A 12814-nucleotide genomic window follows, 5' to 3' on the forward strand; every position below is an offset into this window, starting at 1 on the left:
AGTTTAGGGTCCGTGCGAAATATCGCCAAGAACAATTTTAACTGGTGAGAAAGTCTTTGTACACGGGGCACCAAACTATAATTGAAAGGAGAATTTCCGGGGCAATTCCATTGTGCTCCTTCCAGTTTATGATGTGCAATACAGGCAGGCAGTAAAAGCTGTCTTTACCAGGACTCCCTGTCTGAGGGAAGGAAACTCATTTTACGATCCGTTTAAAGGAAGGGCACGGAGCAGCATCCTCAATGGAGAGCCATTCGCATTGTTGGGGAGATCAGTGTTTAGAAAAGCAGCAACGCTCGCCGTCATCCGAGCGTACCGCTGCCGCCTCACGCTCAGGACTGCAAGGTATGTAGGGTGGAAAGGTAAACAGGAACAGTAAACAGGCGGCGGTGATTTGAAGCCATTTGTAGGCGATTTCTTCAGCTTCAGGGTTTTTGATTTATTCTGCTTTTTCTTCTTCAGATGTTCAGAAAGTGAAATACTTTTTTTTTTGGGGGGGGGGGGAGGTTTGTTTGTTTGGTGTGGGTATTTTTGTGGTTTTGGTGGTGGTGCTTGTTTTGGGGTTTGGTGGGGTTTTTTTTGTTTTTTTTTTTTTTTTTTTTTTCTTTCCACGGGGATGGTGACTGTGATTTTTTTTTTCCCTGGGCTGACTGCTGGGGAGCGCCTTGATTACCAAGGCTCGGCAGCCCCTCGGGATCGGGGTGGGGAGTGCCCTCCAAAGCCCCGTTGCGGGGTTACCGCCTGCTTCTTTCCCTTACGAATAAAACAAGCCATCTCCTTTATATATGTACATATATATAAGTATATATATATATATACTTTTTAAAAAAATTATTTTTTTTTTTCGCAACACACCCCCGGTCCGTCTGAAGGACCGCACGGTGCGTGCGTGTTCCCCTGGGGGGCCGAGCGCCCCCCAGCCGCCCATCCCGGTGCGGCGGCGGCTGGAGGGCGCTGCCGGGCGCGGCGACGGCGGATCCCCGGCATTCCCGGCCCGTCCATGGCCGGGCACCGTCGGGCCCCGGCCGGCACCACCTGTGAGGCGGGCGGGGATTGGCGGGCGGCGTCATATGACCCGTCACGTGCTCCAGGCAGCTCAGTCCAAAAGAAAATGGGGTTTGGTGTAAATCTGGGGGTGTAATGTTATCATATATCACGCTACCTCGTAAAACCGACACTGAAGCCTGCCGGACAACAAATCACAGGTCAAAATTATGAGCTCTTCGTATTATGTGAATGCGCTTTTTAGCAAATATACGGCGGGGGCTTCTCTTTTCCAAAATGCGGAGCCTACTTCTTGCTCCTTTGCAAGCAACTCCCAGAGAAGCGGCTATGGACCAGGCGCGGGTGCCTTCGCCTCCTCCATGCCCGGCTTGTACAATGTGAACAGTACCATATATCAAAGCCCGTTCTCTTCCGGATACAGCCTGGGCTCTGATGCCTACAACCTGCATTGTTCCTCTTTTGATCAGAACATTCCCGTCCTCTGCAATGAGCTAACCAAACCCAGCTGTGAGAAAGCGGAGGAAAGCAACCTGCACAACCAGGCTGAGCCTAATTTCCGGATATACCCCTGGATGAGGTCTTCAGGTAGGGGCGAGCGGAGAGGGCTCGGAGCCGTGGCAGCCAGGCAAAGCGTGTCGCCAGGATTACTGTCAGCACAGCCTTTATGGTTTTAATTATAGCCGAGGCGCCATTGCGTAGAAAGCCCGTGGCATTGTATGTAAATGAGTATCATAAAACTTTTTATTGCCCAATTAATGGGTTCTAGCCTCGTAAATTTATTTAACTCCATTTGCTATGGAATTTTAGCATTGAGTTGATTTGCGCTGTTTGCTATGGAAAAGCGGAGAGTTGGCTGCGGGTTCCCAGAGCCCCCACGGGTAAGCGTCTCCCCTGCCCTCTTGTCGAAGTTGGGAAAAAAAATCCCGCTCGCTGGAGAAGGCGGAGGGGACAGGGGCGTTTAGGACTAGGGGACGGGCTGTTGAGGACTTTGCCAGCCCCCGTTGCCGAGACGTGCCACTCTCGTCCCCCCTGCCCTTTCCACGGAGATAAGGATCTATAGAAATGTACTAAACAGGAAAAGGGGGGGTGGGTGTGTGTGTGTTAGGGTACGAGTGTGTGTGTGTGAAAAAGGAGAGCTCTCTTCTGGAACTAAATGCGATGTATTGTTTACGATCCAGGAGGGGTGGGGGCAGCCCCCGACATTAAAATAAAATAAATACAGCCCAGCCTTCCAACTTTTTATTTCCCCTTGCGAAACGTGAAAGTCTGGAAGGTTTTAGGGAAATACATCGCCTGGGGGAAAAGTTCCTCCTCCCAAAAGCAATTTCCTCCCCCACCTCCACTCCTGAATGCTTTCTCTCCACTTTTTCTTGGTCTCGAGCAACTTCTTTTTTGCCCTGCCTGAGCAGGGCAGGTCGTGTGGCTGAAATGTCTTTGTTAGGGCAAAGTGGGGGGGTAGGTCGAAGTCAAAGAGGGTGATCGTTCACTCTGGCTCGGCCGCTTTTTGTTTATTTATTTATTTATTTATTTATTTATTAAAAACAATAACAAGAAAAATAAAAATAGAAGACTTTCCACCTTTCTTCTTGTCTAACTCCTGGACGCATGTGTGCCTGTTTTCAGGTCCCGATAGGAAGCGAGGGCGCCAGACCTACACCCGCTACCAGACCCTGGAGCTGGAGAAGGAATTCCACTTCAATCGTTATCTGACTCGGCGGCGAAGGATAGAGATCGCCCATGCCCTCTGCCTGACAGAGAGGCAGATCAAAATCTGGTTCCAAAACCGGAGGATGAAGTGGAAGAAGGAGCACAAGGAGGAGAGCTCCAGCGCCCCGGCTCCCAATGAGCCCACGTCAGCAGCAGCTTCTGTCGAGAAAGTGGAAGAAGACGAAGAGGAGGAGGACTAAGGAGTCCCACTCGAGGAAGTGATCTCTTAGAATAGTGTATGCACATGACATTTGGAAAAGTTCCCTTTTAAGGAGAAAAAAAAAAAAAGAGAGACTCAGTGTTTTTATTAAAAAAAAAAAATCAGTTCCCTTTAATAATCATATTGCAAGCGAGTATTTGCAAACATGAAAACATTTCTTGGGATGGCTTTCCATCCTACTCTCCATTCTCCCGTACTCCCCAAACCTACCCTGTGCCGAACCTTTCGGTAGTATACCCTAAGAGCATCCTACAATCATTTGGGTTTAGTTGTTTCGTGGTTTTTGGTTTCTGTTTTTTCTCTTCATGTACCCAAAACTGGGTGGGTGTCTCCAGGGGACATTTCAGTGGGAGAACTGCTACTTGCACAGATAGCAAACCATGACCTTCCGAAGTAACTACCTGATTCAATAGTCTCAATCATGTGTAAGGGGAAAAGTGCATTAGGCTCACATTAAGAAAAACTACCTAATTTTGAATAAGTAGCTCTGCACTTCTCTTTTTTTTTCTCTTTTTTTTTTTTTTTTTTTAATCGTTGTTAGGAAAGTATCATAACTAACAGCTACATTTACAAAAGATTGAACAGCAAGTGTGTGGGGGGGGAAATGTTCCACAAACCACTACAATCTACAGCAATTATTTGTACTACCTATTTTCCAGACTACCTACCTATATATCTTGCTCTGCCTACCTATCTTCGAAAGTATACTGTATTTTAGTAGTCAAAAGGATGTTACAAGATTACTAATGTGAATCGCAAAATGCTTTTAGAAATGTAAGTGTAGTCATTCGAAAAGCACGCATCAATAGCTTTGATATAGAATTTGGTACCGAAAAGTCTGAATATATTTAAATTTAAAATAATATATTTATTCCTAAGCAATTATAAATGAAAACCATATGCTGCAATATATCTTTGTTCTCGATTCTTTACTATTCCGAGTGAGGAAGCAAACACACACCAATATTGTACAAAGCGGTTTAATATCTCCCGTTGGTTTCTACCTTCGGCTGCCTCTGCTAAAGGCCATTTTCTTATTCTGGGTTGATCTTAATATAGCGGAAAGTGTTCTTTAACCTTTAAAAATCACCTTTAAAAAAAACCCCACAAAATATTAGTCCTGAGTATCCAAACATGTTAATATGTAATACCGTGAATTTTGTTAAAATAGCAGATATTGTAATTTTTTTTGTCATTTATATTCGTCTTGGAGCTCATTTGTAAGATCATGTCATAAATTGGAAAGTATGTAATTTGGAAACTTTGTAGCATGATGTATTGTTAAGAACTCTGTATAAATCCGTCTTGAAGGTTTGGCTAAAGTTTATTCAAAAATTGTATGTTACAATGTGTTTCAATGTGTTCGTTGTGAACATTTGGATATGCCGTGTAAGTATTGGAAGTGGGAAAAAAAATGTCTGTGAACTCTCTTTGGAAGTGATACCGTGTTCAATTATCTCCCACGATAAATGTGTTTTATGTTACACAGAAAATAAATATGCTTGTTGACAATGAATTGTATTTCTTTATTAAGGAACCAGTTCGAAGGAAGCTTTAAAAAATTATTTACACAGACAAATAAAGAAATTAGGCCATCTAAACCTTTTTTTTCCCCCCGATAATCAAGAGGGGGAAAAAATCCAAGGTGATGAATTGACACAAATTAGTCCGTTTCTCTATTTTTTTTTTCCCTAGCGCAGCTGATTAATAAAGCGGAAAGCCTTCTTTATGGGAGGGCTTCCTTCTACCGTGTTCCCGTGTCCTCTTGCAGTCATAACCCCAGTCCAGGCGATCGGCGATCAAGCCGAAATCGCATACACTGAAATAATATTTTGTAATGAACAGAAAGTGCAATGCAAAACTTCCAAGTGTAAATGATCTGGTCGGGTATGTGTGTTGTTTGTTCGTGCGGCTTTCGGGGGACGGAGGGCATCACGGTGGTAAGAAAATGGGGGGAAATCCCCCTGCTTTAGATACCACGTAATGTCAATGAGATCTAATATTTTCAATATTAAAAAAAAATTAAAAATTTAAAAATCTAGCCCGAAAACTCCCTTTATTCGGCTGGATAAATACAGGTAGAAACAGAGCATCATTTGCGCTGAAGTTCCCTTTTTTCTACTACACTCCGTTCCTGGTCAATGTACTAATTGTAATTTTAATAAAATTAGTACAAAGTCCAGGTCTTTTAAAAAACTCTAGGGCTGCCTCTTCGGTAAGATGGCGCCTCTCTAAGACCTGCCTCTTCTTAGTGATGAGGAAAAGGCCATAAATCCGTTGTTGTTTATGAAAATTTACAACTTTGCAATACAACTTTATGAGTTGTTCGGTTTTTCCATTGGTCGTTGTCGGTCATGTGGATGGTAACCGTGAACATGAACTTTTTTATAATTTCCCTTGCGAGAATAGAGCCGCATTCTTTTGCTGAGCTCTGTCCTGCTTCGGATCTCTCTGGCTTTCAATCCCCATTTCATTTGTTCTTTGTAAGGCAATAGTGAACAAAGTGTGCGGAGGTTCGGCATAAGCAGCCGCCTAGAACACAGATCCGGGATGGCAATTTCCAGTTCCCCCGCTGGAAGGTGTGGCATATTGGATTCAAAGCACTGGCGTGGCAGATTTTCAACTTGCAACCTGGCTAATTTCCTGCTTCTTCTGGCACCAAAAGGAGGGCGATTCGTCTCCTGTGCAGCCAAAGCGACAGCTGTCAAAGTCGCAGGGGCTCCTGTGAGCCAGAACCTAAAAGGTGAGAAATGTATATGACACTACTGTAAGCAGGGGAAAATGGTTTAATACGTTTAAATATTAGACATGTGTAATTAAACCAAATGGAAATGTTACCGGCCAAAAATAGAGATGGCTGCAGCTCAGTTGATTTTGACTTAACCAGTGCATGCAAAAATATTCCTTAATAAAATGTCTATTTTATATGATTTAGCAAGGAAGCTGTGGATTTTTTTTCATGAAGTTGATTTCTGTTTGCATTAGCCAGGAGGTTTGTTTTGACGTTCAGGTTATTTTGTAATAATTCAGTTTACAGCATCAATGGATGGGGGTTTTTTTCCTATCAGGAGAAAAAAAAATTAATATCCCCAAACATTTTTTAATTAATTCGCAGCATTAAATTATTAACTTAAATTTCATTTGCGGTAGATGAACTTTAGATATTATTTATTTTTTACTATTTCAGAAAAAAAACCAAAACCAAAACAAAACCAACCAAATCAGTAAACACGTCTCCTGGCTTCTCTGCCATGTCCAGGAGGAAGGTTATTTCTAGACGGGAGGAAATAGCGCGATTGTGTCTTAGATTTTCTTTATCATATCAAGCGCTGCCTGCATAACTTCCGTGGCCCGCCGTGGGTCCGTTCCCGGTGCTTCCCGGCGCGGGCGGCTTGCGAGCCTCGGCTGCGCGGAGCGGGCTTCGCGGCAGCTAAACCCATTTCAGCGCTGGAGACGGAGCTTCCCCCCCCCTTCCTCTCCTTGTTGTGACTGTTACGGTGCGGCGCTGGGGCGGGGGAGCGGCAGGCGGCGGGCCGGTGCCCCGCGGTGTGTGCCGGCGGGGGGAAGCGGGGACCCGGGGACGGCGCCCCGGGACCCCCCGCCGCTGCCGCCCGGCTCCACTCCCGTCTCCTCACGGCGAAGGAGAAGCTCGGAGGCCTTTAAGCGACGGCCCCGGCTCTGCCTGTGCCGCCGGTCTGATAAAGCACTGCATTTGCATTGCATTGCGGTATCCGCCGGACTGGAGCTGCAGTGAGCGCCGGATTATTTATTGCGGGGCCGCGGGTGCTCAGTGCTGCCACGGCGTGGTGGGATGGCGGAGGCGGGCGCGGAGCGGAGCGGCCCCCGCAGCCCCTGGGAAGGGCAGCGCTGGCAGCCTGCGCTGCGCGGGGGAGCCCAAATAAAAGACCAAGAGGAAAAAAAAAAAAAAAAAAAAAAAGAAAAAAACCCCTGGGCCTACCTTTTTCTACGGGAGCATCGGAGCTCGCCCCCGGGCAAGATATTCTGGCAGAACCGGCTCTGCCCACTCACCCTCCGCTTGTACCTCGGTGTGTGTCAACTGCAAGTTATCACGGTGGGAGCCGGCTGGGGAGGACCCGCCCGCGGCCCCCCGGCCAGGCTCCTTGTACCCCACCACTCTAAACAACGGTCCGCCTTGCCCAAACTGTTTGGATTAGGAGCTATTAGTTAAAGGTTGGTTTTGATGACGCTGGTGAGCACGAGAATGATCTGAAAGTGGTTTTATATACGAGGAGAAAGAGGCTTTTAAGCTTAAGAGGGTAACTACCCCCGCACCTGTATCCAAGAGTGGCTGGGGTCGCGGCCGGGTTTTCGGCGGGAGGAGGAAGGCGAAGTGTTTTGTGAAGAAGGTGCTGGGGGTGCGGGGAATTACGAAAACAAATAAAAGGGGGATGAAATACATGGATGTCGCGAAGTGTGACTTTGTTGCGTTGTCAAAATGCAGCGGCTGGCTTGCTTTCTGCTTTCTAGAGTGCGGGCGGGAACGGTGAAGGGAAACCGCTGCGAAATGTGTCTGGGCAGGACATTTTCTCGGCAGACCTGGGGGGTAGTAGATTATTGTAATTCGGGGTTTTCTGGGGGTAGGGGGAGGAGCGGAAAGGACGCTTGAATGTGACTGAAGCGGAGATTGCAGTGCAGACGGTTTAGCTGTCACTGTAACTACTCTAACACGACTCAGTCAGGCAAACGTGCACATTTCATTCATTTTCATATTATGGGATCAACGGAGAAATATTTTCATTGCCTGCAGTGGGGCTTCCACAACTTGGTTTGGACGCAAGCAATAACTTGAAAAACGGGAAAGAAACAAAAAGAAACAGAGGGGGGGAAACAGTCTGTAGCCGATGCTATAAAATGTAAATACAACTAAGCCTGGAGCGTTTTTTTAATTTTAAATTCTGTTTTGGTCTGTATGATGGATTTAAATAGAAAACCGTCTGGCCACAACTTTTTAGAAGTAAGGCCAGTGGGTTTTGGTTGTCCTGAGTGTTCTTTTTTCGTGGTGCTTTTTCGTTCTGACCTGAGTTGGCGAAAATTTGCTCTTTTAAAAACCTCTTCGTATTTGCCGTGTTGTGTGTGCTTGACGGCTGGTGTTTCCTCCTTTCAAAACTCTATTCTCACTGAGTAAAAAAACTTTTTTTTCCCTCTGGAAAAATCTGTTTTTCAGGAAATACATGTTTCTGAAATGACCTCTCAAAGCATGCAGCTAGTGAGCTGTAATTCTACCAGGTGTGTTTATGGATTGGCTGGGCTCAAGAGGTTAAGGAAGTTTAAAAAAAATTGGAGGCAATCAACATCTGAATGTGAAAGTCCAGCTGAGACTGCAAACAATACAAACTATTGTGGAGCGATGTTTTAGCTCACTACTGTTTTATAGGTATCGTAATCTGCCCCCGGAAATGAGACAAATAGTCTCCCAACAAAAACAAAACTCTTTTGAAAGCTGCTTTAGGAAACGGGGCTCGTACGAATGTCACTTTCCGTGACAGAGCGCGTTTAAAATTAGGCTATTCAATCTGTTGTAATGGGCACGGATTATGAGTAAACACAGCTTGGAATGAACAACCTCATGTTATCTCCAGGAACTGCGCGGTTATGGCTGAATTAAATGCGCATCAGCGAATTTCATCAGCACTGTTACTGTCCGAGCCCTGGGCCAAGAATTATATTTCCGCTATGGGGTAACTGCCATATTGAAAAATGAAGGTGGAAATGTTTGTTTCGTGCATTGTTTTTCTCCTCTTAAAGGTACACATTCTCTTTTAATCAAATTATTCGGAGTAACAACCAAACCGATTGGCTTCTGCTGATTCATTAGTAGGGAATAGTCCTACTGGCTCGTTTTTTATTTTGAGTGTTTGATTCCCTCGGCTCAGCTCTGGCTGAAGCAGGGGTAGACTTGGGAAGAAGAGACACGCAGAACTTTAGCTGGGCTGCTGGGCGGCGCTGGGAGACTGCCGAGCTCTTCTCCAGGCCTCCTCGGGCACTTGGTGCAAATCAAAAATCCCCCTCCCCAAAAGGCCACCGCCACGACCTCCGCGTTAATTATGGTAGTGTTCATTAAAATACGAGACCTCTTCCATGCGGGAAGGGTTAGCCTCTCTCACAAAAGCTGGATTCGGCACTGGGGCAGGTTCCCTGAGCTGCGAAGGGAAGCCTCAGCGGAGGGGCAGTTTTCGACTGAATGGATAAATAAACACGTTTTAAAATCTCTTAGAAATTCTTGGATGTGGTTGTGGCATCGCGATGGCAAACTGGAGAGAGGCCGCCCCCCCCTCCGCCCCCCACGCTGCGTGGCGCTCCGCTCCCCCTTTCACGTGCTCCCTCCACTCCAAAGTTTCCCTCCGCAGCATCCTCCACCGCCGTCTCCTTCCTTCTCTCCCTCCTCCTTCCCTCCGCCGGAGACCGGCGGGCGGTTCGCCCACCCTCCCTGCGGGGCTGCGCGGCTGCCTCGTCGCGGGGCCTCCAACTTTTAAGGGCGAAGACCCCCTACACACACCTCCAGCGGCCGCGGGTGGGTCCCCATTAGCCGCTGTCACGCTGCCCGCGCTGCCGGGAATTATCGCTATTATTGTTGTTATTATTACTGAATTATTTTTCCCGCGGAGGGGCGGCGCCGCCCCGGGGGCGCGGCCGGTGTCCGCGGCACGGCGCGGTGAGGTGCGGGGCGGCGCGGGGCGGCGCGGCGGGGCCGGGGCTGCCGGTAAGTTGGCGGCGCGGTGGCGGCGGCCCCGGGGGAGCGGGCGCCGCGCGCGCTCCCATTGGCCGCCCCGCCGTCAGCTGCTCCTATTTTCTGCTGTCGCTTTTGGCGCTCGGCCATCCAGAAACAAACCACTTCGATGACTCCTAATAGTTATCGCCAGATGTACTAATACACAACAAATCACGGTCCGAGAGAGGGGGAGAGCAAATGAGTTCCTATTTCGTGAATCCCACTTTCCCGGGGAGCCTGCCCGGGGGCCAGGACTCCTTCCTCGGCCAGATCCCCCTGTACCCGGCGGGCTATGATGCTCTCAGGCATTTTCCGGCTTCGTACGGGGCAAGCAGCCTGCAGGACAAGACTTACACCTCACCCTGTTTCTACCAACAGTCCAACACCGTCATTGCTTGCAATCGGGCTTCCTATGAGTACGGAGCCTCTTGTTTTTATTCGGACAAGGACATTAGTAGCGCCTCTCCCTCCGGCAGTGGCAAACAGAGAGGGCCCGGGGACTACCTGCACTTTTCTCCCGATCAACAGTACAAATCCAGCGGCGGTCAAGCCAAAATTATAAATGACGAAGGTACCGACCGGAAGTACACGAGCCCTGTTTACCCCTGGATGCAGCGGATGAACTCCTGCGCTGGTAAGGCATCTCGATGCAATCAAGGGCGGGGGGGGGGGGGGCCGGCGGGCGGGGAAGGAAAAGTTTCTTTTCTTTTCTTTTCTTTTCTTTTTTTTTTTTTTTCCTATTTTGGTTGTTTGTTCTTAGATAAAGTCCAGACTGCTGGAGAAACATGGTTCCTGCAGGGCAACATGTAACATGAAACCTTCTCAGGTTATTTTAGACCTGGCACGTTGGCACCGTCGGAACGGTGGCTGAGATCCCAGTTTGTAGGTTCACTGGAGAAAGTTACTGAGGAATCCTTAGAAGTAGGGGAAAAAAAAAAAAAAAGAGATAAAAAGGAGCAGAGCAGTTTTACCACTCTCTTAAAACCACTCCAAAGCCTCTACTCTGCTGCTTCATTGTCAGAGAGAAATGTAAGGAATATGCCCTCTGTACTGAGGATCCAATGCATTTGTGGCACATTCCTCCTCGCCCCCCTCCCCCAGCTCATTAGCCTGTGAGTATTGGATATTGAGAGCACGTTTCTGAGGCCGTGAGCGCACTTCCATGGCATTGCGAATTTTTTTCTGAATTTAAGAGTAAACTTCACACAATTGAACTATTCTGTACAGGAGTGGTGCTGGGGGCTGGGATTGGGTTGGGAGGGTTGTACTGGAGTGGTACGTATTTTTTATAATCCCATATTAAGACGTTTACTTCCAGCGTTTGCTAATGACTCCCCTCTTCTCCCATCCTCCCGAGTTTACGTTTGCTGAAGGGGAGATCGCACTTCTTTTTTTGGAAAGTTAAACTTTTAGCAAGACCGTTCTGATGCTGCTTTGCATTCGAGAGCAATAAATTCTAGAGCAAATGGCAAAACGCTCTTCTATGATCTTTAGCTGATGTCTATAATCATACTTAAATTAGAGACCCTCTGTAGTCACAGCCGTGGCAATGGCTGCGTGTTTGTTTCAACACACCCGCATGTGCGTGCACACACATACGCGCAGACACATGAGGCTTCCCGGGTAGCACACGTGTGCGTGAGTCTGTGTGTGTGTGCGCTCACAGGCTGCCAACGCGCAGGGAGCAGACGCTGCTCAGTGATTCACACGGGTGCTACCTACTGCCCTTCCCCTAGGTCTACCTTAAAGCCTCTTTGTATTCCACTTACCCCACTACCGTAAGTAGGCTGCACATCCGCATTTACAGCTAGGCAGCCAGGAGAAAAAGAAAAGAGGGGGGAAAAAAAAAAACCTCTAGGAAACCAGAGCAGCTTCCCCCCCTCCCCGTCATTGTGCCTCCAAAAGGAGGCAGAATATACTAATCGTTCTTTCTGGTCTGAAATCACTGGGCCCTGTCCAATGCGATCGTTTTGTCTTTACTTCTACAGGTACAGTATATGGAACACATGGGAGACGAGGGAGGCAAACTTACACCAGATACCAAACGCTAGAGTTAGAGAAGGAATTTCATTTTAACAGATACTTAACCCGAAGACGACGTATTGAGATTGCAAACGCTCTCTGCCTTACTGAACGCCAGATTAAAATATGGTTTCAAAACAGGCGGATGAAATGGAAAAAGGAAAACAAATTCATAAATTCCACACAGCCAAGCAGCGAAGAAACAGAGGAAAAGTCAGGGGAGTAGAACCACTTTTAATAAATGCTACCAGGCCTTTCCTTAGCACTTACTACTATTATTATTTACCTTGTGTTCCTTCTGCTACTGAAATCCTATAGGTTTGTCACAGTCTATTAATCCCCAAAAGGCTTGTTTAAGAGATGTACATTTGCAATCATCTGTGACTTACTCTAATATATGTGGAAGTCCTAGCTTTTGAGCTACAGGCATGTATGTATATAATCACCTTTCCAAAGCATATGGCGTTGCCTAAAGTATTAGAGAATTGGCCCAGAATTTTAAATATTTGAGGTGAGCATCTATGTGTGGGTGAGTGCCCCCGGTGTGCTTGTGTGAGGAAAGATAAGGGAATTTTATTTTTTTTTTTTATTATAAATGTTCTTACTCTAGAAAGACAAGAGATTTTAGAAAATATCGGGTTTATGGTTTTGCTAGCTCCCGCTAAGTCTGGCCATCTCGTTATGCTGTGTTTGGGAGTTTATGGTCTACAGGGGGGTGGAAAGTTTTAGTTATGTATGAGATATTTAAATAGCAAAAGGAAGAAAAATCCTTTTTAAAAAATCGTTGTACAAATCCCTGTATATAAACTTGAAGTGAAGATGAATTGCAGGGAGATTTTTTAAAAATGCCCCTAGACTGTTTAATCTGCACTACTAGAATTAAAGCAAAAACTCGGCGTTAAACTTCAGGGGAAGCGAGGGAAGAGGTTTTGAAGTGGGAAAATTTCTGTGGTTCCCGTTGAGCTTACATTGAGGTTTCAGTGAGCTCAACTCTACACTGAAGGGGCTTTGAGTTATGGACTACATTTCTTGGGGCTTCGTGGGCTTAGATCCATCTGTTTTTCCTTGTTTTAAAATCTTTCTTTCCTTCTTTCTTTCTCTCTTTTTCTTTCTTTCTTTCTTTCTTTCTT

At 46.7% G+C, this 12814-nt stretch overlaps 3 protein-coding genes across 4 annotated transcripts in view; all 3 read left to right on the forward strand.

The window, feature by feature from the left end:
- Positions 1 to 1085: 1085 nt before the first annotated feature.
- HOXA7 (homeobox A7) lies at positions 1086 to 4448 on the forward strand. Its single transcript, XM_032710150.1, has 2 exons — positions 1086 to 1590; positions 2629 to 4448. The coding sequence occupies exons 1-2, from the start codon at positions 1215 to 1217 to the stop codon at positions 2910 to 2912; spliced, it is 660 nt and encodes a 219-aa protein (XP_032566041.1). The 5' UTR covers positions 1086 to 1214; the 3' UTR covers positions 2913 to 4448.
- Positions 4449 to 5062: 614 nt separating this feature from the next.
- The window catches only part of HOXA3 (homeobox A3), a 45442-nt gene continuing 37690 nt past the window's right edge, over positions 5063 to 12814 (forward strand). Inside the window, 1 exon segment of the mRNA XM_032679321.1 lies at positions 5063 to 5675. Coding sequence (XP_032535212.1) covers positions 5483 to 5675 — 193 coding nt within the window. The 5' untranslated portion in view covers positions 5063 to 5482.
- On the forward strand, positions 9757 to 12799 carry HOXA6 (homeobox A6). Of its 2 annotated transcripts, none has more exons than XM_032679356.1 (2): positions 9757 to 10296; positions 11651 to 12799. In XM_032679356.1, the coding sequence occupies exons 1-2, from the start codon at positions 9861 to 9863 to the stop codon at positions 11908 to 11910; spliced, it is 696 nt and encodes a 231-aa protein (XP_032535247.1). In that variant the 5' UTR covers positions 9757 to 9860; the 3' UTR covers positions 11911 to 12799. The 2 variants fall into 2 exon arrangements, with proteins under 2 accessions (XP_032535247.1, XP_032535255.1); XM_032679364.1 differs by lacking the exon at positions 11651 to 12799 and adding an exon at positions 10423 to 10773.

Source organism: Chiroxiphia lanceolata, chromosome 1 (assembly GCF_009829145.1).
Source record: "Chiroxiphia lanceolata isolate bChiLan1 chromosome 1, bChiLan1.pri, whole genome shotgun sequence".
In the NCBI taxonomy this organism is placed as follows: Eukaryota; Metazoa; Chordata; class Aves; order Passeriformes; family Pipridae; genus Chiroxiphia; species Chiroxiphia lanceolata.